The 23,845-nt window shown below is 37.9% G+C and overlaps 1 protein-coding gene across 1 annotated transcript in view; it reads left to right on the forward strand.

Annotated features, from left to right (window-relative positions):
• The first annotated feature begins 17,265 nt into the window (after positions 1 to 17,265).
• ARHGAP28 (Rho GTPase activating protein 28) overlaps positions 17,266 to 23,845 on the forward strand; it is a 186,402-nt gene continuing 179,822 nt past the window's right edge. The window contains exon 1 of the mRNA XM_074201154.1: positions 17,266 to 17,499. Coding sequence (XP_074057255.1) covers positions 17,363 to 17,499 — 137 coding nt within the window. The 5' untranslated portion in view covers positions 17,266 to 17,362. The remainder of the gene's footprint in view (positions 17,500 to 23,845) is intronic.

The raw sequence follows: 23,845 nt of genomic DNA on the forward strand, positions 1-23,845 counted from the left end.
TCTCATTTGAATTTAACAATATCTCTCCTTCCCTTCTCTGATTAAAATTCTTAAGAAATCTACCTATTCTAGGTACCTCCACTTGCTCTCTCATACACTTCAAAATTTGACTTTATTATTCAACTGAAATTGTTCTTTCCAAAATTGCCAATGATCTTTTAATTTTCAAATTTAATCTTTTCTCAATCCTCATTATTTTGACTTTTCTGTAGCTATTGATGCTGTCAATGATCAATTCTTCCTGGAAACTTTCCTCTCTACAATCTTATGACACTGTTAATTTTTTTTTAGCAAGGCAATGGGATTAAATAACTTGCTCAAGGCCACACAGCTAGGTAATTATTAAGTGTCTGAGGCCAGATTTGAACTCAGGTACTCCTGACTCCAGTACCTGAGGTACCCTGACTATAGGGCTGGTGCTCTATCCACTTCACCACCCCCAACACTGTTCTTATCTTGTTCTCCTTTTATGTCTGACTGCTCCTTCTACATCTCCTTTGCTGGACCTTCATCTGTTGTTGCTCACCAAATACTAGACTCTCTTTTCTTCTTCTTCTTCTTCTTCTTCTTCTTCTTCTTCTTCTTCTTCTTCTTCTTCTTCTTCTATGCTTGGTGATCTTATCTACTCTCATGGGTTCAATTATTCTCTCTACTCACAAATTAATGAAAGAAAAAAAATAAAACTCTTAGTTTAGCACAAGATTTGTGCTAAGAACTGTGTATACATATAGAAAAGTAAGATATCCTCTGTTTTCAGGGAACTCTCATTTCCATCTGATTTCACAAATCAGATGGAAAAGTCTTGTGGTCCCTAAGGTCATCAACAAAGCAGAAGTTACAGTTTCATTTTTAATGTAATTTCTTTTTTTTTGTTTGTTTATAGTATTTTATTTTGTCCAAAGACAATTTTCAACATTCATTTTGGAAAGATTTTGAGTTCTAAATTTTTCCTCTCTCCCCTCTCGCCCCCCTCCAAGATAACAAACAATAATATGCAGGTTAAAATGTGCAATCATGTAAAATATATATTTACATTTAATGTCATCTCTACTAATAAAATAATACCAGTTTCTGGTGTTGAACCATAAGAAAGAAAGGACTTTGGTAGCAAGAATTTTCTTTTCTGGCTCTGCATTAACTGTGACTGTAACACCTACAGGAACAGTTACTAATTATCTTCTCCACAAAGGATTTTCTTCCAAGGATACAAGAGCTCCACTGGAAGCAGGACTAGGGGTCTGGTAGGGAGAAGTGGAAATTCTAGTAGCAGGGCTCTGGGGCTTACCTGACCACTAATGACATGGTCAGCCATTTGTTTGTATTGTGGGTGATGAGCAGGGAAGGCCCTTTCTCCATAATGATTTCTTCCCTTAATATTGACTACATGTCTGGGATAAAAGAAAATTGGGAGTCAGGAGTGCTATTCTTAAGAGTCATTGATTTTGGTCTTGAGCTGTCTCCATATGGTCTGAGAGGAAGTAATTGATGGTCAAGGTGATAAAGGATCCCATCACCCAAAGAATTCTAAATTCTGTTTTAATGGACTGTAGTAGATAATGCAATAATTCTGTCTAAAGTGTCGGAAAACAAAAAGAACATTGATGGGTTAAAATTCAATTCCTCAGTTGAAGCCTTTGTTGAAACCTCAGTTGAAACTTTTATCTTATTCCCCTTATGAGACTATCAATTCCTACCAGGCTGACAAATCTTTTAAACTAATATATAAGCATGCTCTAAAGAATAAGATCTAGTAAAGATATCCCAGGACTTCTACTCCTACTACTGAATATGTCTCAGTCTTTGCTAAATAATGGTGGAAAAGTTAGGACAGGGAAGAAAGGAGTGTAGGATCATAACTAGTTAAAGAACAGATACATTTGAGAATAATAATGTTTGTTATATTCAATGGGGAAAGGCTAGAGGCATTCCTAATAAGATCAGGGGTGAAACAAGGGTGCCCATTATCACCACTACTATTCAATATTGTATTAGAAATGTTAGCATCAGCAATTAGAGAAGAAAAGGAAATTGAAGGAATTAGAATTGGGAAGGAAGAGACAAAACTCTCACTCTTTGCGGATGACATGATGGTCTACCTAGAGAATCCCAAAAAATCATCCAAAAAACTAGTGGAAACAATTAGTAATTTTAGCAAAGTTGCAGGATATAAAATAAACCCTCATAAATTCTCAACTTTTCTATGTATGTCTAGCAAGATACAGCAGGAAGAGCTAGAAAGAGAAATCCCATTCAAAGTAACCTCAGACAATATAAAATACTTGGCAGTCTATTTGCCAAGACAGACTCAGAATCTTTTTTGAAAACAATTATAAAACACTTCTCACACAAATTAAATCAGATTTAAATAACTGGGCAAATATCAACTGCTCATGGATAAGTAGGGCTAATATAATAAAAATGACAATTCTACCAAAACTAAACTATCTGTTTAGTGCCCTACCAATCAAAATTCCAAAACATTATTTTAATGAGTTAGAAAAAATTGTAAGCAAATTCATTTGGAGAAATAAAAAGTCAAGAATTTCCAGGAGCTTAATGAAAAAAAAGTGCAAAAGAAGGGGGCTTAGCTCTACCTGATCTAAAATTATATTATAAAGCATCAGTCATCAAAACTGTTTGGTATTGGCTAAAAAAATAGAGTGGTGGACCAGTGGAATAGACTAGGTGTAAAAGCAGGAGATAATTATAGTAATCTGCTGTTTGATAAACCCAAAGAGTCCAGCCATTGGGATAAAAACTCCCTCTTTGATAAAAACTGCTGGGGATAATTGGAAGTTAGTATGGAAGAAACTTCAATTAGACCAACACCTCACACCCTTTACCAAGATAAGATCCAAATGGTTACAGGACTTAGACATAAAAAAACAATACTATAAGCAAATTAGAAAATCAAGGACTAGTTTACCTGTCAATATGGAAAGGGGAGCACTCCGCAAAAGAGTGAGAGTTTTGTCTCTTCCTTCCCAATTCTAATTCCTTCAATTTCCTTTTCTTCTCTAATTGCTGATGCTAACATTTCTAATACAATATTGAATAGTAGTGGTGATAATGGGCACCCTTGTTTCACCCCTGATCTTATTAGGAATGCCTCTAGCCTCTCCCCATTGAATATAACAAACATTATTATTCTCAAATGTATCTGTTCTTTAACTAGTTATGATCCTACACTCCTTTCTTACCTGTCCTAACTTTTCCACCATTATCTAGCAAAGACTGAGACATATTCAGTAGTAGGAGTAGAAGTCCTGGGATATCTTTACTAGATCTTATTCTTTAGAGCAGTTTATAACTAAGGAAGAGTTGGAGAACATCATCAAAAACCAATTAGATGATTTTGATTACATTAAATTAAAAAGCTTTTGCACAGATAAAATCACTGTAACCAAGATCAAAAGAAATGTAGTAGATTGGGAAACAATCTTTACAACTAATGATTCTGACAAAGGACTCATTTCTAAAATATACAGAGAACCGAGTCATATTTTTAAAACAAAAAGCCATTCCCCAATTGACAAATGGTCAAAGGATATGCAAAGGCAATTTACAGATGAGGAGATCAAAGCAATCCATAACCATATGAAAAAATGCTCTAAATCATTAATTATTAGAGAAATGCAAATTGAAGCTTCTCTGAGGTACCACCTCACACCACTCAGGTTGGCCAGTATGACCAGAAAGGATAATGATCATTGTTGGAAGGATTGTGGGAAATCTGGGACACTATTACACTCTTGGTGGAGCTGTGAACTCATCCAACCCTTCTGGAGAGCTATTTGGAACTACACCCAAAGGGCAACAAAAATGTGCATACCCTTTGACCCAGCAATACCACTACTGGGTCTATGTCCTGAAGAGATTATGAAAAAGGGTAAAAACAGAAATATTTATAGCAGCCTTGTTTGTGGTGGCAAAGAATTGGAAGTCAAGTAAATGTTCTTCAATTGGGGAATGGCTTGGCAAACTGTGGTAAATGTATGTCATGGAACACTATTGTTCTATTAGAAACCAGAAGGGACAGGATTTCAGGGAAGCCTGGAGGGATTTGCATGGACTGATGCTGAGTGAGATGAGCAGAACCAGAAAAACACTGTACATCCTAACAGCAACATGGGAGTGATGATCAACCTTGAAGGACTTGCTCATTCCATCAGTGCAACAATAGGGGACAGTTTTGGGCTGTCTGCAAAGGAGAGTGCCATCTGTATCCAGATAAGGAGCTGTGGAGTTTGAACAAAGTTCAAGGACTATTCCCTTTAATTTAGAAAAAAACAGATATCTTATTGTCTGATCTTGTTACCTCTTAGACTTCTTGTCTCCTCTTTAAGGATATGATTTCTCTCTCATCACACCCAATTTGGATCAAGGTACAACATGGAAACAAAGTAAAGACTGATAGATTGCTTTCGGCCGGGGGGGGGGGGGGGGGAGGGAAGTAAGATGGGGGGGGAATTGTAAAACTCAAATAATATCTTTAATAAAAACAAATTTAAAAAAAAGAGAATAATAATGTTTGGCCTTCATTCACAAAGAAGACCATGCCATCAGGGGAAGTTATGCCATTCCAAGCACATGAATTGGAGTTAAGGGGTACTGTGCTAAGTCACCTGCCTTGCTTTCTCCTCCAGAGCCATATGGGTCCAATGGTCAGAAATGAATCAGGACAACTAGAGATGGCCCAGGATGAGAGGCAGAGTTAAATGATTTTTCCAAGTTCACACAGCTAGAATGACTCAAATATCTGAGGTTGGATTGGAACTCCCATCCTTCTGACTCCAAGGCCAGTGCTATATCCACTGTGCCACCTAGCTGCCCCTATACTTTTGAGAATATAAGGTTTTCTGGCATACTTTCAGTGATGGAATATAAGCAACAACCTATCCTGCCTTAGTGTTTAAGCATTTAAAATTATAGTCTATCCACATCTATTTGAAAACCATCTAGAATTTTGACTTTATGATGCTTAGTCAAAACCATAACTAGCACAAGGCTAACAGGGCTTTGTCCCAGGGTGCTAATATCCAAGGGAATATGCTCCCTCCTCTCAGCAATCATGACCAAAAGATGATCACTATGGAAAGCGAGTATATACTCTCCCATAATTGTCAACCCTCTAGAAAGAGGAAACATTTAATGTCACATCCCTCAGTGAGCTTTGACGGACACTTATATAGGTTTCAGAACTATCTAATCACATTCCTGAGGTTCTCTACCACCTTGGCACAGTTTTACTTGACCAGGTTGCCAGAGAACCTCACAATACAGAGATGTTCAGAATCAGCAATGATATCCTAACATCTCTCTCTCTCCAATTTGCTCAGGTAATAAATTTCATAGTTATGATTCTAGAATTTGAAATACCAGTTTCCTAACGTTAATTGTGTCTTTCATAAACCCAGGTATCATTGTTTTTCAGAAAGATTCTAACTCAGAGACTTAGTGGGAAGTTTTGGAGAGGAAAGAATGAGGATTATGAAATCAAAGGCCCTTATGATTTTTAGAATCATAGTATCATAGGATTAGAGGACCATTTTGATCAACTCCTTCAATTTTCACTTGAGGTAATTAAAGACAAAAATGACTTGCCCAAGATCACACAAAGTAATTAATAATTGTTAGAGTCAGGATTTAAACTGAAATCTTCTGACTGCAAATTCATCACTTTTCCCATTATTTCCCCTATTTCCATTATTATTCCATTATATTACCACTCAGAGACAGAAAAACTTTGAGAGATCATCTAATCCTACCCTTTCTTTTGTAGAAGAGGAAAAGTGATGCCCAAAGGGATGTAGCAGATTGTCCAATATCAGATAGCCAATCAATTAGGAATAGTCAGGATTCACACAGTCATCTAAAGCACTCTTCCTACACTTGACCTCTTTAACCATTCTTTTCTTTCATTAACCTGATCCAAAACTAATCTTTCTCACCTGAAATCTTACAGATCTTTGTACTTCCCTCTTGAGATAATATACATATACTTTATATATATTCCACCTTGAATGAGAATTATTTGTCTAAACCTTATCTCTTTCAATTAACTGTAAATTCCATATATCCTGGAAATCCTCCAGAGAAAAGAACACTGTATTGTGCACAGTGAGAGCTCAGTAAAAGTTTGTTGAATGAATCAATGAATGGGAATTTGCAAACTTCCTTTTTCCAGAGTGTTCACAATTTGGGGGATGGGGAGTGGTCCTCAGTGATTCTTTTTTGATCGTTTATTGCTGAGAGGTGGGAGTATGTTCCCTTGGATATTCTGGGACAAAGCCCTATTAGTCTTGTTTTAGTTATGGTTTTGACTAAGCATCATAAAGTCAAAATCCCAGATGGTTTTCAAATAGATGAAGATAACCTATAATTTTAAATGCTTTAAACCCTAAGGCAAGATATGTTTTATACTGAAGAATAGATTGTTGCTTATATGCTATCACTGGAAGTGTGTCAAAAAGCTTCTTCTCAAAAGTATCTCCTCTCTAGATAACTATGGTGCCACACTCTGAATGAATAACCTATTATATTAACAAAAAATGGACTGTCAGGAAATATTCTTGAATGTTCTCTCTTATAACTCTCATGCTATGCATATCCTTTTATAGGCCCCCATGACAAGCTGGTCCATTAGCAGTACTCTATCTCCAATCAATAGCAATTCAATTTGTTTACAGGAAGTCACTTAGGGACTGCAGTTCTCTGCTACATAAATAAAGCAAGTTCTTTTCCTTTACAGGGGAGGGAAAGGGCAACCATGCATGGCCCCCACTTTCTCTTTTTAAAAATAATAAGAAAGTTGAAGGGGAAACCATAAGTGTCTGAAACTCTTACCTCATTATTACTCCAAAAACAAGGTTGGGTAATTTCACTTAGTGCCAACAAGTTTCAAGAAATGTTTCATTGCTGCCTTCAGGATTTATCATCTGATATAATGATACAACATTTCAATGTCAATAGCTGAAAAGTTCTTTTACTTATGCATTTATTCCCCAAATCCCCAATCTTCTTGGTTTTTAACATTTACTGCCTCAGTTTATTCATTCTTTGATATAAATGTACCTTCCATCACATTGAATCCCCTAATTTCTCTCAATTTAGTGATAGTAGAGATGAATAAATGAGAAGTAGCCAAGTGTAATGAATAGAGAGCAGACCTCCAAGCCTGAAAGACTAGCTTCTAATGCATATGCATTATGTGACTCCTAGATGTGTGCTATTTGCTATCATTGTTATTTGTTCTTCATTCCAAAAGAAGACCAAGTCATCAGGGAGGTGATGCCATGATACACATGTGAATTGGATTTGAGTGAGGGGGGGGGCCTGTGTAAAGTCATCAATCTCACTTTTTCCTTCAGAATCATCTGTGTTCAGTGACCAAATATGGAGCAGGATTACTGGAGGTGGCCCTGGATATGAGGAAATTGGGATCAAGTGACTTGCCCACGGTCACACAGCTAGTAAGTGTCTCAGGTCCTCTTAACTCCAGGGCTATTGCTCTATCCACTCTACCATCCAACTGATCATGTGATAGAAGGTCTCATCATCAGGCTACCCTTAAGATTATCAATTGCAAGAAGATGTGCCAACATGCATTGATAGGAGAGTTTTCTCATATGGGAATTTTCTATGAAAAGAAATCTCTATAGATGTATATACAGTTCATCTGTGCAAATTATAAGAATTTGCATTTCTTTGGGGCTGTTGGGGAGTGAAGTGGATTGAACATGGCCCTAAATTCAGGAGGACCTGAGTTCAAACTAGTTATGTGCCCTTGGATCAGTCACTTAATCCTGTTTGCCTCAAAATCAAAATTGCATTTTTATAGCACTTTTAATAATCATAGTGTGCAAAATCTTTTAAGTACATAACTTGATTTGAGCTTTCCAAAAAAATATGAGAGGTAAGAAACACAAGTCAGAGATCCCAGTCTTAACACAGTTTCTGGTACATAATTGGAACTTAGCTGTTTATTTCAATACTCATTTCATTTTATTTTTCTACAATTGTTTACATTCTTTTAAAAGTTTTTACTTCCAAATTCTATCCTTTCTTCCGGCTTTCCCCCTCCTCACTCCCTAAAACATAAGCAACTTGATATAGGCTATACATGTAAAATCATTTAAAACATTTCCATTCAATACTCATTTTAAATATGAAGAAACTGGGTCTCAGAAAATTTAAGTAAATTAATGATTATTTGGTTCCCCCTCACCCCCCCATAACAATCCTGTAAGGTAGATAGTTCAAATGTTATCTCATTTTACAAACAAGGAAATGGGTTCAGAGAGGTTATGATTTACTCATGATCACAGAGCTAATTAGTAAAAGAACAGGAATTTGAATCCAAGCCACCTGAAGATAAGCCTAGTATATTTTCCATTGTATTGTTATTGCATTTGAATAATATTTTATAGTTTATAAAGCATGTTATTTATATCACCTCACTTGATCCTCATTAATGATCCTATGGGGTTGGTAAATGCAAGCATTATTACCTTCCTCTCACAGATGAGGAAACCAGGGTCAAGTGACTTGCCTAAGGTCACACAGTTAGTAGATCCCCAAAAGCCAGATATCCTGACCCCAGATTCCATTCTCTCTTTACAACCTCACATCTGCACCTGCAGATAAGAATGGGGCCTCTATTTCCTGCAGGAGAGTCAGTAGGATGACCTTATTTCAAGACTTCATGCTAAGAAATAAAGAACCAGCTCCATGCAGCTGCGGTTGTTTTCCGGGATGGTGTTTAAGTGATCAAACCTAGCAACATTTCTGCTGGCTAAGCAACTGCAGGGATGAGAGGCCCTTTTCTCTTATCCATGTTTTCATTTTGTGCAATGTGGCTTTGCTTTCCTGGTGGGTGGATTTTGAGTGTGTTAGGAAAAGTGCTATACAATACTGCTACTGTCACTCTAAGGTCAGGTGTTTGTTCAGTTCTATTAGGTAAACTAAGGTCATATAACTCTTCTTTCTGTGTTTCACATCCTTTTTTACAGCATCATCTGGGACTAGGAAATCCTAGATGGTTGGTCTCTGGTTGATCAAAACTGCTTCATCAGATGGGCTTCATCAAAACACTCCTTTTTTACAAACAACTTTAAAAGACTTAGGAATCTGATTATCCAGGACACTAGAAGACATGATAAAACATGTTATCTACCTCCCAAATGGAGAGAAAAAGATTCATTGCAGAATGAGTCATACATCTGTGAATAATATGTGTTGTACATAATAATATATACTATAGATGGAATCTATATAATATTACACACACCTAGATGATATATAATATTGTACAGTAACATGCATATACATGCAAAGTATATATATAAAATAATCATACACATATATACTATTATGTATAGCATATATGATACTTCAGACCTATACTATTGAACATAAACATGTAGACCATATACATGTGTATTGAATATATACATGTACATATAGAGTTTATAAAATAAACCTATTATATATGTATTTGTACTTATAATACACTATTCAAATAGATTTTATATAACATTATGCACACATATGACTCATTTGGCACTCTGAATCTTTTACCTGATTATCAGGAGGTGGTTTGAATTTTTAATTATGAGTTTTGAAATCTTGACCAGTTATTATGCTAATCAGAATTTTAAACCTTTCAAAGTGGTTTATAAAGTAATTTTTCAGTGGATCTCATATACTGAGTTTTAACTTCCTGATGCTGGGCCCATCCCTCTAACCCCTGTACCACCTTGCTGCCCCAGTATATGTAATATATGAAACACATATTATGCCCAATATATAGTATATGTATGTGGATCTATATACACATATATCTTGGGTAGAGAAAGTGATAGAGATAGATAGACGGACAGACAGACAAGTAGATCTTTTAGACAGTTCAGTATCTTGTTTGCCTATACAGGTATGTAGCAAGGGTTTTATTTTTTCATCTGTTCTCAAATGCAAAAGGAGGGTGAAAGGGTGAATTTTTTACTGATTTAAAAAAAATTAAGCTGAAAAAAGAAACACTACTTTCCCCTCTCTGAATCTTAGTTCTTTTGGAAAATACAGTATCTTTTTATTCATCCATGACTACACTTTTTAAATTTTATGTGTATAGGCATACTTAAGTAGGTTGTCATCCTTTAAGTTGACAAGGTGTTAATTGGTACAGTGGAGTCAGTCTTTAGATGCACATTCAGATTCAGATTCAGATTCAGATTTCATCTTGGATGCTTAGTAATCAGTATGTCTTTGTCCAATCACTTAACCTCTTGCCTCCAAGGTTAACTCACTTGTAGAGGGAAAGGGTTGCATTCTAAGGTCTCAGAAGTTCCTTTTCTCTCTAGTTCTATGAGTCTATAAAAGCTTTCTCTGCATTTGTGCAAGTGCAAAATATAACATTAACTCATCTTACTGATACAATGGAGAGTAAAGCTATGTATTATTTATTCTGTAAGGTCTTTGTTAGATAGCATTTTTATGGTACTGATAATAGTTGTTTTTCAAAATATAGAACAGACATTCATAAAATATTGGCCATACACAGAGTTAGATGAAAACATGATAAGGCCCTAAACTTGGATAACTAGTAGGGAGGCAAGTGCTGAGAAATAGAAATAGTTCAACACTTGGGTTTCAAATCTAGCTCTGCCAAAAATGAGTTTGTGATTGTGTGGATGTCATTTATACTTTGAACCCAAGTTTCCTCAGCTATAATAGATGGTTGATAAAATGATACTGGATGTTGGATGACCTGGAATCAGGAAGATTCGTGTTCCTGAGTTCAAATCCAGTCTCAGACATTTATTAGCTGTTTGACCTAGGACAAGTCACTTAATTGTAATTTCTTCAACTGGGTAATGAGCTGGAGAAGGAAATAGCAAACCACTTCAGTATCTTTGTCAAGAAAACTTCAAATGGAGTCACAAAGAAGCAGAATTAACTTCATTTGTTCAGAGGCTTCCCATTGAACAACAATGACAAAATAATACTGGTCATGATCTTCACATAATTCTGGTGAGAAAGCTGATTTGTAAGTTGTGAAGTATTCTAGAAATACAATCTGCAACCAAGAGAACAATGCTAACAAAAAACATTGTGAGATGATCAATCTTGATGGAAGCATCTCCTCAAAGCAGTTCAGAGAGCTAGTTCAACTACATTAGATCGGCTATGGACAATGCTATCCCCATCCCAAGGAAAACCAAACCAAACTAAACCAAACCAAAAAAAGATTTAATTAAGAAAAACCCTAAATCCCTTCAGAGTCTGACACTTATAAAAAAAATCTCTTATGTATCTCTTTCCCTTAATCCTAATTCCTTATACCAAAAGTGACTAATCTGTAAACATGTTTATCACAAATATGTATGTGCAATGCTAACCTGACTGTTTGCTGATGAGGGGAGAGGGGTGGAAAGGGCAAGTGGAAGGAATTTTGTAACTTAAAAATATACATATGCATATGGATGAATGTTGAAAAACTTTCATAATATATATTTGTAAAGATAAAATACCAATTAAAAAAGAAATACAATCTTCATGAGTCAAGAAAAAATGCATATTAATTGAGGAAATGAATAAAGTTTAAGAAGCTTCTTGACAACCAGTGATAATGGGTCCATTCTGGTGTATTCTGGAACTTACTAGAAGCAGACTTCTCTGGGCAGTGGTGCTCTTTCCTTCCCTCCCCTCCCAACATTTATTTTTATAAGATTTTGTGTCCCAAATTTCTTGCCCTTCTTTCCCTCCCCTTTCCTTAAGACATCAAGCAATCTGATATAGGCCATATATGTACAATCATGTTAAATATATTTCTACATTAATCATATGGTGAAAGAATCAGAACAAAAGGAAAAAAACCATGAAAAAGAAAAAAAAAACAGAAAATAAAAAGTGTATGCTTTGATTTGCATTCAAATGCCATTGTTCTTTCTGGTAATGTGGATAGCATTTTCAATCAGGAATCTTTAGAAAATGTCTTGGATCATTTTATTGCTGAGAAGAGCTAAGGTTTCAGAGATGATCATCATCCAAAGTTGCTATTACTGGGAACATTGTTTTCAGGGTTCTGCTCACTTCACTCAGCATCAGTTTATGTCTTTCCAAGTTTTTCTAAAATCAGCTTACTCATCATTTCTTATAGCACAATGGTATTCCATTACATTCATATACCATATCTTGTTCAATTATTACCCAATTGATGGACATCCTCTTAGTTTCCAATCATTTGCCACTACAAAAGGAGCTGCTACAAATATTTTTGTACTTGTGGGTCCTTTTCCATTTTTCGTGATCTCTGAGATATAGACCTAGTAGTGGTATTGTTGGATCAAAGGGTATGCACAATTTTATTGCCCTTTGGACATAGTTCCAAATTGCTCTCCAGAAAGGTTGAATCCATAACTCCATCAACAATGCATTAGCGTCCTAGTTTTCCCACATCCCCTCCAACATTTGCGGTTTTTATTTTCTTCATATTAATTAATTTGATAGGTGTGAATCTTCCTGACTCCAGGCTAGGTACTCCAGCCACTTCATGTAACTATCTCACAAACCTTGTACTTATCCCCAGTAGATTGTAAAAGGAACCTTATAGTCTCTTCTCTCTAGAGTCCAAAATTCTTGTTTTTACAGATGAAGAAACTTCAACCTCAACAAGGAATTCAGACTCCCTTTCTTCTCTTCTTTTTCTATAATTTCAGTGTTCCTTTTTTTTTTTGCAAGGCAAATGGGGTTAAGTGGCTTGCCCAAGGCCACACAGCTAGCTAATTATTAAGTGTCTGAGGTCGGATTTGAACTCAGGTACTCCTGACTCCAGGGCCGGTGCTCTATCCACTGCACCACTTAGCTGCCCCCAATGTTCCTTTCTTAATATTATATTGCTTTGGGGTGGCTAGGTGGCATAGTGGATAAAGCACCGGCCCTGGAGTCAGGAGTACCTGGGTTCAAATCCGGTCTCAGACACTTAATAATTACCTAGCTTTGTGGCCTTGGGCAAGCCACTTAACCCCATTTGCCTTGCAAAAACCTAAAAAAAAAATTATATTGCTTTATCAGAGTTGAAGAAAAATTATGTATGTGTATGTGTGTGTTTTTGTATATGTGTGTGTGTGTGTGTGTGTGTATTACCCACCCAGTACAAACTGAGCACCTGAAATCGAATTATGCTGATGGATTGAGCTTTTGACAGGTAACATCTTCTCACTTCCACAGTGACCTCTTAAAGATATGGAGAATGACATACTCAATTCCTCCAAAGCTTTCCTTTATAGAGATCTCTGAATTTTCAGAATTTTCCCACTAACTCTCTACTTTCCACCAGCCAGTAAAGGTCATCATGATTTCTGGTGCCCCCTCCATCTTTCTATTTTCCCTTTGGGTGTATCTTCCCTGAATCCATTGTAAGCTCTTAAGGGAAAGCACTGTCTTTAATAATAATTATTACTACACTAATATTTATATAATACTTATTTTGCTAAGCACTTTCCAATTACTATCTCATTTGATCCTCACAACAATCCTGGAAAGAAGGTGTTATTATTATAATACCTATTTTGCAGTTGCGGAAACTGAGGCAAACAGATTGTATGACCTGCCCAGGGTCACACAGCTAACTTTTGTTGGAGGTGGGACTTGTATTCAGAGCTTCTAACCTCAGATCTGCTGTAGTTTATCCTTCATTTTCGAAGAGTACCAGTAACCTCATGGAGTGTGTCTCGATTTGTGGGTGAATATGGTTTAAATGAGACAGAGTTGCACAAAGTTGTCAGTCTTGCTCTCCTTTCCAGAATCATGTAAGTCCAGAGGCAGAACAAAAGTTAAGATGATTGGTAATGGTCTGGGAGGCAGATGTCGGACAACAAAGTTCTAAGCATTCCACAGTACCTTCTTAAACTGCCTTTACAGTGATTTCTCATTCATCCAATCTGTTGGGTGAAGTCCATGTTTGGGGAAGAAATCCTCCCAAATCACTGAAGCATTTGAAGGTCATTGGTTACTCAGAATTTGCTTTAGTTGCCTATTGAGAAGCTTTCATCAGGGTGTGGCCACTATACATGCTATAGCTTCTTGGAACCACAGGTGAGAGTTAAGTGGCAGGTGGATACCAAAGGAGGATGAGCAGCCCTGAAATGGGCTCAGCAAACTCTTATACTGAGGTACCAGTTCTCCTTGAACACTCCATAGACACTATTTGCTCCATCACCTAGCTGCAGCATATTATTTGTATCTCTAGCACATATAACTAGCATTCAATAAAATAAATTGAATTATTGGATAAGGTTTTTCTGGAAATCTGGTCTTATGAATGAAATGAAAAGCAAATGAAATGTTTTTCAAATGAAAAAACAAAAATCACAGTTCTTGAGTACTAGGGTTGATGTGATTCAATGGCATCCATTCAATGGTAGGACACATAGGCCGTGACTCGGATGGTCTAGATATAAATCTTGTCTGTACCACTTATTTTAGCATGTAACCTTGGGCAACTCACATAACTTCTCTAAGTCTCAATTTTTATAACTGTAAAATGAGGTTACTAATACCTGTCTGCCTAACTCACAGGATCATTGTGAAAATCAAATGTGATTAAATCTCATTAGAGACTCTATCATTTACAAATTGCAACTGGAATTTGGGAAATTGGGAAAGTCACTCAATTTCTCTAGTCCTCAGTGGCATCATTTATAAAATGAGGAGGTAGGGCTAGATGACTTAAAAGTTCCCTTTTGGCTCTAACATTATCTAATTCTCTGATTCTTTGTGAAAGTGCTTTTAAAACTGTGAAACACTCTATAGATGCAATGTATTATTAATAACATTATCTTGAATTTATATGTTGTTGATTCTGAAGACTTAAAAGCATAAAGAAAACCTTACAATAACATTGATAATGAAAATTTGTCTCACTTAGCATTAATGTTTGATGATATATTCTGTAATAACACTTATCTAAATTTCAAAGAATAGGGTTATAAGCTAATAATGACTTTCATTTTTATAATACTTTAAAGATTTGTAAAATGCTTTATAAGTATTACCTCATTTTCTCCCTCAAATAACTATAGGAGGTAGAAGTTATTTTCTTTTTTATAGATGAGGAATCTGAGCAGACAAAGATTATACTTACCTAGTATCACAACTAATAAATGTGTCTGAAGAAAGATTTGAAAACAAGTCTTCCTGTCTTTGGGACAATTGTGTGCTGCAGTGGATAAAGAAAGACTCATCTTTCTGAATTCAAATCTGACCTCAGACATTTTATTTACTAGTTATGCAACTCTGAACAAGCCACTAAAACCTGTCGCCTCAGTTTCCTCTTGGCAAAAATGAGCCGAAGGAGGAAATGGTAAACCACACTGTATCTTTGCAAAGAAAACTCCAAATGGGGGTCACCAAGCCTCGGACAAGGCTGAAAGAACAGCACAAAACTTGTGTTTTCATGTATAGCTGAGATAGGCAGCTAGGTGATGCAGTGGAAAGATTTAGGAGTTAGGAAGATTGGAGGAATCTGACCTTAGACACTTAATTCTTATTAGCTGTGTGATCTCGGGCAAGTCACTTAATCCTGATTGCCTCACATCCAGGACCATCTTGAGTCATCCTGATTTATATCTGGCCATTGGACCCAGGGGATTCTTGGGGAGAAAGTGAGACTGATGACTTAGCACAGCACCCCACCTCCCCCCATCTCTAATCCAATTCACTATACTTGTCATGGCATCATCTCCCTGAGGTTTTTTTTTTTGTAAATGAAGGACAAACATTATTATTATTATTATAGCTGAGAAAATATACTGTTAATGCAACCTACAACTTAATTATTAAATCCTCCAGGTCTGAATAATCAGTATGTTATCGAGACATTTGAATCTAGATCTTCATGGTTCCAAAATCATCTTTCTTTTGATGACACCATGCTAGATTTGTTTTTTGTTTGGTGTGAGGAGAGAAACACATTTGAAAGTCACCAATTTCATTTCCTTCTCCCAAAGTGTCCTTTCTGAATATGGTGGTTAAGCATGTGCTAGTTAAACACTGCCTATTGACTCCACTCTTATTGACGGACTCTGAGAAATAGTTTAATGTATGGGATGGAGGACCAGTCTGGAAGTCAGGTAGACTTGGTTTCTACACCCGACATTTACATAGTTGTGTGTCCAAGGGCAAGTCAGGAAGACTTGGGTTCCAGGTCTTCCAGCCAATCCAGTAGTGACTGTGCCCCTAGGCAACTCTGTAAGGCTGGGAATTATAAATAACTGGCCAACCCAAGCCCAGGAAAAGGAAGTTTTCAATGCTGGGAGTTCCACCCCTCCCCCTTCCCCCTTCGGTTACAGATCTAAACTAATATTTTTAAAAATTAAAAATGAGAATAGTATAAGTTGAAACCTAGATAAGCTGTGTTGTAAGAGGGTGAGGGGAAAGTCAACCAGAATCGCTCTTAAATTCATTCCAGCTCTAATCTGTGATTCTCTTTCATGACCCATGTCCTAGGTCAGCTTATAACTCTCTGCGTGACCTTGGGGAAGTTTACTAGGTCTGGAGTCAGGCTTCCCCTCCCCCGCGCCAGACCTTCATTCATTCACTTGTAAAAGAAGCGAGTTGGGCTCTTCGGCCGCCCTTAGATTCCAAAGTCCTAGGATTGCGTCTTTTAAATGGGTGTCCGAGGTGGGGGGAGGGTTTTTACGAGTGGGGAGAATTACCCGAACCTCAAGAAAATCAAGTTTACTGTAATTTGGGTGAATAAACAGCCACAGCCTCTAGTTCTTCGTTTTTTCCTGGGGAGTGGGTGGGAGAAGGAAGCAGAGAGGTAGACGCGGGGTCCCATTTTTCTTCCTTGCTTCCTTAGACCACACATTGTCTTTCCTTCTTGGGCAGGCCCCTCTTTTCTCTTTTGGGGCAAGAACTAAAGAATGATTTCATTGCTCTCCCTCCGGGCTGCCAGGCAGGAAACGCTCCCAGCGCTCGGATAAGCCTGCATTTGGAAAGGGCAAAAAAAAAAAAAAAAAGAAAGGAAAAGGAAAAGAGAAAAAAAAAAAGGAACAAAGCCAGAAAATCTTGACCAGAGGCGCTTGCTCTGAGCCCCAGTAGGATTACTACAGGTTTCCAGTTTCCTAGAAACATGGATCCGACCCCCACATGGCAGCGCTTGTGGGCGGTGTTTTTAAATATATGCTAATACAGCTGACAGGAGGTGCAGCCTGGGCTTGCTCTCCCCTAGTCCGCCCTGACAGCGGCCCGGGAGGCAGCCCGCAGCTCCGACGTGCCTGGCCCTGGGCTGGCCCGGAGCCGTCGGCGCTGGCCGTCGCCTCGGTGGTCCGGCCGTGGGGGGAGACATGCGCCTCTGAGAATGGAGATCAAGGACTCCGGCAGCGTGGTCCTGACAGCCTACCATTCCTACGCGCCGTCCAGGATCTCCCGGATCGAGCCCAGCTTCGCGCCGGAGATCGCGGCCGCCCCGCCGTCGGGCCACCCCATCAGCAGCAGGTAAAGGGCCCGGGAGGCCGGACTCGGAAGCCGGGCCGGACGGGGGGCCGGTTTCGCTTTGCAGCCGGCGCCCCGTGGCCCCGGCGTGCTCGCGACCCGAGGAGCTGGGCCGCGTAGTCCCCTTCGCACGCCGGGATTGTTTGTGGCACATTCTTCCTCCCGCCTGTGGGGGACTTGGTTAGACAGCTCTGCGTGTGCGTGTGCGTGTGGTGTGTGTGTGTGTGTGGTGTGTGTGTGTGTGTGTGTGTGTGTGTGTGCGTGTGCGTGTGTGTGTGTGTGTGTGTGTGTGTGTGTGTGTGTGTGTGTGTGTGATATGAAAACGGAATATTGGAACTGGACAATGATCCAGCGGCTGGCTGCCCCCACATCTGGCTTGCCAGGAGCCAGACCCGTCCATCAGGAGAATGAACTGCGTAGACCAGACACAACCCTTCCTGAAAACAAAACAAAACCAAACAACAAAAAAAAGTTCAGATAGTAGTTTATTCCACTTTTGGAGGGGAGGGGTGGGCTACCGTTATTCAACACCCTCAGAAAACTTCTGGTAGAACTTTTTGATAACTTCCAGCACATTCCCCCAAAAAAAGTCTTTAAAAATTAAATCTCAGCAGAAATGTTGCCCCTCCTCCCCCTTCCCGTAGGCTTTCCCTCTACTCCCCAGATTCCAAGTGAATTCAATTGGTCGGTGAGGTTAGGGCGCTATTATGTAGCTCTTCTATTCGCTTCTTGCTCCTGGATTTCTTAGAGTGAATTGGGTGGCGCGTGTGAGGGTTGGGGCGCCACTATGTTACTCCTCTACTCACTTACTGCCCAGGAAATGGAAACGTTCTTGACATCTTTTGTTTTGAAACCGAGACCATTTCTCTCTAAATATCCTCTGCATAGCAAGTCTGTCTTACACAGATTATAGCGTCTTTTCAACTTTTCCTTTATTCTGGAAGGCAATGGGGAGGGCCTCCATGTACCAAATCAAGGGAGAGATACTTAGGAAGGTGCAGCCAGTTGGCAAAAGTATGACCTTAATGAGGAAGGGGGAAAGTGTTTATGGAGGATGACACTTGGATAAAGTGGGGTGAGTGGGTGTGGGTGGAGATGAACTAACTAGTGAATGCTTGCTTAAGGTGCCGGCAGTCATTTAGGTTGAGTTTTCCTGAAGAAAGATAACGATCTTTAATTGCCTTCTTCCTATCCCTTGAACTTCTCTTCAGTTATGTGACTATGATTATCTCTGCTTCCTAATTTAATTGACTCTTGAGGGTTTCTGGCGATTACATTCTTTTATTTGAAGGAGTTCATTTTTGCCTTACACGCCTCCAAGAGAACCCTAGTGACAGTGGGGAACAAAGAAAATATTATTTCTTCCCCAAGAACAAGCCCATTGAAACCTTATTTTTAACCTATGGAAATGAGAGAGTGACATTTTGCTTTAATTCCCCCCCCTTCAGCAAATTATTTTAAAGCCAATTTGAGGATACAAGATGATAGATCTGCCTTTCATGAGTTCTTTATTCTACAAGGCTAGTGATAATTACCCAGATTATGAAGCTCACAAGTAGAAAGGATATTAGTAATGTGAGAGGCATTGAATACTTTGGAAGCCTGACCCCTTAGTCAAGACTTGTGCATTTTGAAAATGGCTCTGAGGCTGCTATGTCTGTAAGGTCCAGCAGCTGTCTGGTCCTAACAGCCAGATTCTGCCATATGGGCTGTCAGAAACAACATCCATGTTTCCAAAGCAAGCTCTGGGGAGAGGGCTTATTAACCTACCATGTGGCTTTGTGGAATGCATAATAGATGGAAGCAAAAGACTTGGATGTTTTCAGAGTATACAGTACAGTTGTCAATTTATTCCTGATTGTTCCAAATCCTAAAATGCCTCTCTGCTCCCCACAAGAGTCTTTGTTGCTATCTGCCTTCTGAGACATGGATTTATTTGGGCCTTTACATGCTTTTTTGGAATTATATTCCAAGAGTGTAATTCATTGGTTCTCAGCAGTTCAACCAAAGAGAGAAGACCCTGTGTTTCCTGAGCCAGAGGCCATCATTAATCCTGCCTCTGATAACTGAAAATAATCTGGCCTAAGTTATTAACCTTTGACTTACTAACTGCTGATCAATATACTCCTTCAGGGCAAGCGTTAGGATCTTTGTGTGCTAGCTGTAAAGAGGACTCTCTCTCCCCTCTCTTTTTTCTTGATTGCTTGCCTTCTCATAGGGCCATAGTCACTGTGAGCCTCCTGAGCATCAAGTGGGATTCCCTGATTTGGCCAGAATTATTCTTCTCAAGCACCCAGTAACTTAAATCCATTTGAAAGAAATGGATTTTTCTGTTTCTCTTCAGATTTTCCATCTATCCACTGCTATCTGCTGAGTTTATAGAAGGGGCCCAAGAGAAATAGTTGGAACAAAACACCAAAAACAACAAAATTAATATTGTAACATTTTGGCCTCTTAAAATATAATATAGAATATTCACAGAACCCAGTGAATGAAACTTTTAGAGAAATACACATATAGCTTCAGTTGCCCTTAGTTATAGATAATGGTACCCCCAAAATGCCAGATTGGAATGGACCAAAAAAATCACTCTGAGATTAAGAAGGATTTAAACTATAGACTCTCATTAAACTAGGGATTTGGGTTAGATGACTTCTGAAGTCCCTTCCAGCTCTGGATCTAGCATTCAGTTCAGTTGCCTAATACTGATATCATTCTTGTTCTATGTGAACAATGTCTATTGAGGTAAATGGAAGTTCTACATGTTCTTTGGATCACAGGATCATAGAGTTGGAAGCTAGGAGAAGATGGGTGAGACAGGAAACAATATATTAAATGCTTTACAAATATAATTTCTATCAATTTCGGCAAAAATCAAGTGATGCAGATATTATGCCCATTTTATTGTTGAGGAAACTGAGGTTAAGTGACTTTCTCAGCGTTACACAGAGCTTAACAGTGTCAGGCTGGATTTGAACTCAGATTTTCTTGACTCCAGCCAAACTGCCAATTTGGGACCCTTGAAGTCCCACATCATTTTACATATAGGAACATTAAAACTTTGGGAGGTTAGTAGTTTACCCCAGGTAAAGGAAAGAGCAGCACTAAACTCAGAATCAGAAGACTTGGATTCTAATTTGGTGACATAATGGAACCAGGAAGACCTGAGTCCAAATCCAACCCCAGATACTCACTAGCTTTGTCTCTTTGGGCAAGTCACTGAACCTCTCATTGCCTCATTTTCCTCAACTGTAAAAATAGGGATAATAGCAGCATCTCTGTGAGGATCAAATGAGATAATATTTGTAAAGCACCTGGAATGCGGCAGGCACTCTTTAAATGCTTATTTCTTTCCCAATGATCCTGAGTAGAAAACTTTAATTCATTTAATACCTCAGTTTCCTCATCTGTAAGAGGGGACTAAGTAGGTTACACTAGTTTGAGGTAAGACTCAAATGAGCTTATGTCTGGTCAATATAACATTTGGGAAAATGCTATATAAATGTAAACAAGATTCTCTAGGCTAAGCTTGAGCACAGAAGTTGCTTTTACCTTTTGTCTTTGTAGTCCCATTACCTAGTAAAGTTCCTGGCTCTTGTATTTTTTTTATGCTTAATGGCAAAGATACCTGCAGATGAGCTCAATAAATATTTTTCTGTTTGTTCTTTTTAAACTTCTTCCTGTTATTTTGGGAGATTTTTTTAGGGAAATTAGTAGTTTATCCCAGGTAAATGAAAGAGCAGCACTAAACTCAGAATCAGAAACTCAGAATCAGACACTTGGGTTCCAGTCTGGTGACTTTGTAAGATAGATTTACTTCCCTTTGGTTCCGTAGGATATCTTCTCCATGTATTCAAGAATTATTTTTATTTGCAATAATCTATAGCATAAAATTTCACATTTTTTTGCAAACTTTCCTCCTCATTGTCGCAATCCAATCTGATTCATCCTGGAAAGGAATTTATTCTAAATTTTTTTTCTTCCAAAAATATGAGATTTCTTTCTTATTCTCTTTTCATTTTACTCAAAACCATTATTTTCCTGTGACTTTGGATAGTGGCTAAAATGATTTCACTTTGACCAGTCAATCCAAATTCAGTTAATGAGAACCAACATACATATTGATCTGCTTCATTAATTGAAGTAGGCTGTTAAGATAATTTTCATTGATCTTTTTTTTAATGGAGCTAAAAGCCAGAGGAAAACCTTTAAAATACAGAAGTTGTTTTCATACACATTCAGTAATTTAAAGTGAAAGTATTAAATAACTCTTTCTGGGGAAGTTTTCTCTTGGAAAAGGGGAACTGTATTTGTAGGTAAATACAATTTGACCCAAACCAATTTCAGAGAACAATTTCAATGAGATATTTTCTGTTTGAGTTAACTAACTTCAGTTAACAACAATGAAGCATTGTGTTACTATACAAAATAATAGGTAGTTGGGCAGCTTAACTTTGCTCCTAATTAGCAAAAATCGCCTTTGATTCTGAGCATTGCCCATTCATTTAGCTAATTTGACTCAAATGAAAGCAGTGGGTGTCCCATGTGTTCAATCTATTTAGAAGATATGTTGGGATAACTGGTTGTTATTAAGCAAACAACATTTGGCAGGTGAAGAGAATGTCATTTCAAATTTTACAGACACAGTTCTGTAGAAAAAAAAGGACAGGAGCAAATAGAAAAGAATTAATTTATTAAAAAAAGTTGTGAAGAGATTTAGCATTGTTTCAGAGATCACTTTGCCTTACTAACTCCCATCTCACACACACAAAACACACACACAGACATACACATTAAATAAATAAAATAAAAGTTCACCCCACCCACAAAATGAAAATTATCTGAAGATAACAAGTTATCTGAAGCCTTCAAGAATTTTTCAAATTATATACAAATGAAAGAAAGCATTTCTTCTGTGAAGGTGTAGTGTAAACAGTTTGAAGCTTTTCTGATGTTTATCTCATTATACCATAAACTTCCTGAGAAGGCAAAAAATAGGAGAGGAAAAGAACCCGCTCTTCCTTAAAAACAAGTATAAAAGCCACCCAAAGGGATCCTGGGAGTTCAAAGGTTATACCACACTATTATTTGACTTTCCTATGAAGCATTGCTCTCTAATTCATCTCACAATTACCTTAAAATGAGTCTGGAGAGATTTAGTTGAAACAGTCAGAAGATGTATTTTTGATTTTGAAGAAAATATTACACATTTAGCAGCTTCAGTTCATCAACTGGCACTCATCTAGGATGTACTTCTATTATTTCATTAAGACAACATTTATTTTTAACTATAAATTCTTGCTAAAGCAAGCATTTGTACAAGGGTGTGCATTTGTGCAGGCGGCTGTATGTACACATTCCAGGCAATAGTAGACACGTTTTTTCCTGTAGGCTTTAGAAATGCCCATGGAATGTCCTCTGGGATACTTACAAAGGAATATAAGGTATTTATAGACCATTCTTCATGTTATGGTTGAAATTAGAGTTAGCTTCTCTGGTTTCTTTTTACTGTGGTACTCCTGCTGATCTTCTTGGTACCTCCACATGTAGAGCTGATGGAAAACATCTGGCGCTGTCCCTTAGAGATCCTTTTATTTGGCTAGCTGCCCTATCCACTTTCAACTAGGTCATTTCTCTCTCATTACAGGATGGTTGGATTTGCCCACAGAAATGTAGGAAGCTAAGGATGCTGTAGAGTCTCCATAACAAGGATCCTGACTTCATATCCCACAGCAGCCATTTCTGGCATGCTTGCCAAAGAGGGGTTTTTTTTTTTTGGCAAATTCTCCCTTTTAAGAAAGTCATCTGAAGACTCTCAGGTTTCAGTTTTCATTTAGCACACTGTCTTTCCCCTCCAACAGATTTTGTTTTCTCTATCCAAGTAGGTATTAGTTTTGCATTGGTGTACTAGAAGATTCCTGATATTCCTAATGAAGAGAGGATCAATATATAAATGCTGATGTCAGAGTTCATGAAAATCCTAAGGACTACATTTTCTGAGGTTCCAAGGATCTATTATTATCATCTACAAATAAAGATTGGTAGAGGCAATGTGGCACAGCTGATAAAGAGTTGACCCTACTACTAGGAAGATCTGGGTTCAAGTTCCCTATATGAAGCCAGACAAGTCACTTAATCTCTGAATTTGTTAGGCTGGGGGTCAAGGATGCCTGGGGAGGGGGGTCTCTGAGATCTTTTCAGTGGGTCCTCAAAGTAAAAATATTTTTATTATAATACTAAGATGTTTTAATTTCTAATATGATAAAATGGAACAGATAATGCATATTAACAAAAGCTCTTTGAAGGATGGGTCCTCAAAATCAATTTTTTTTATTCTAATACTAAGATG

Source organism: Macrotis lagotis, chromosome X (genome assembly GCF_037893015.1).
Source record: "Macrotis lagotis isolate mMagLag1 chromosome X, bilby.v1.9.chrom.fasta, whole genome shotgun sequence".
NCBI lineage: Eukaryota > Metazoa > Chordata > Mammalia > Peramelemorphia > Peramelidae > Macrotis > Macrotis lagotis.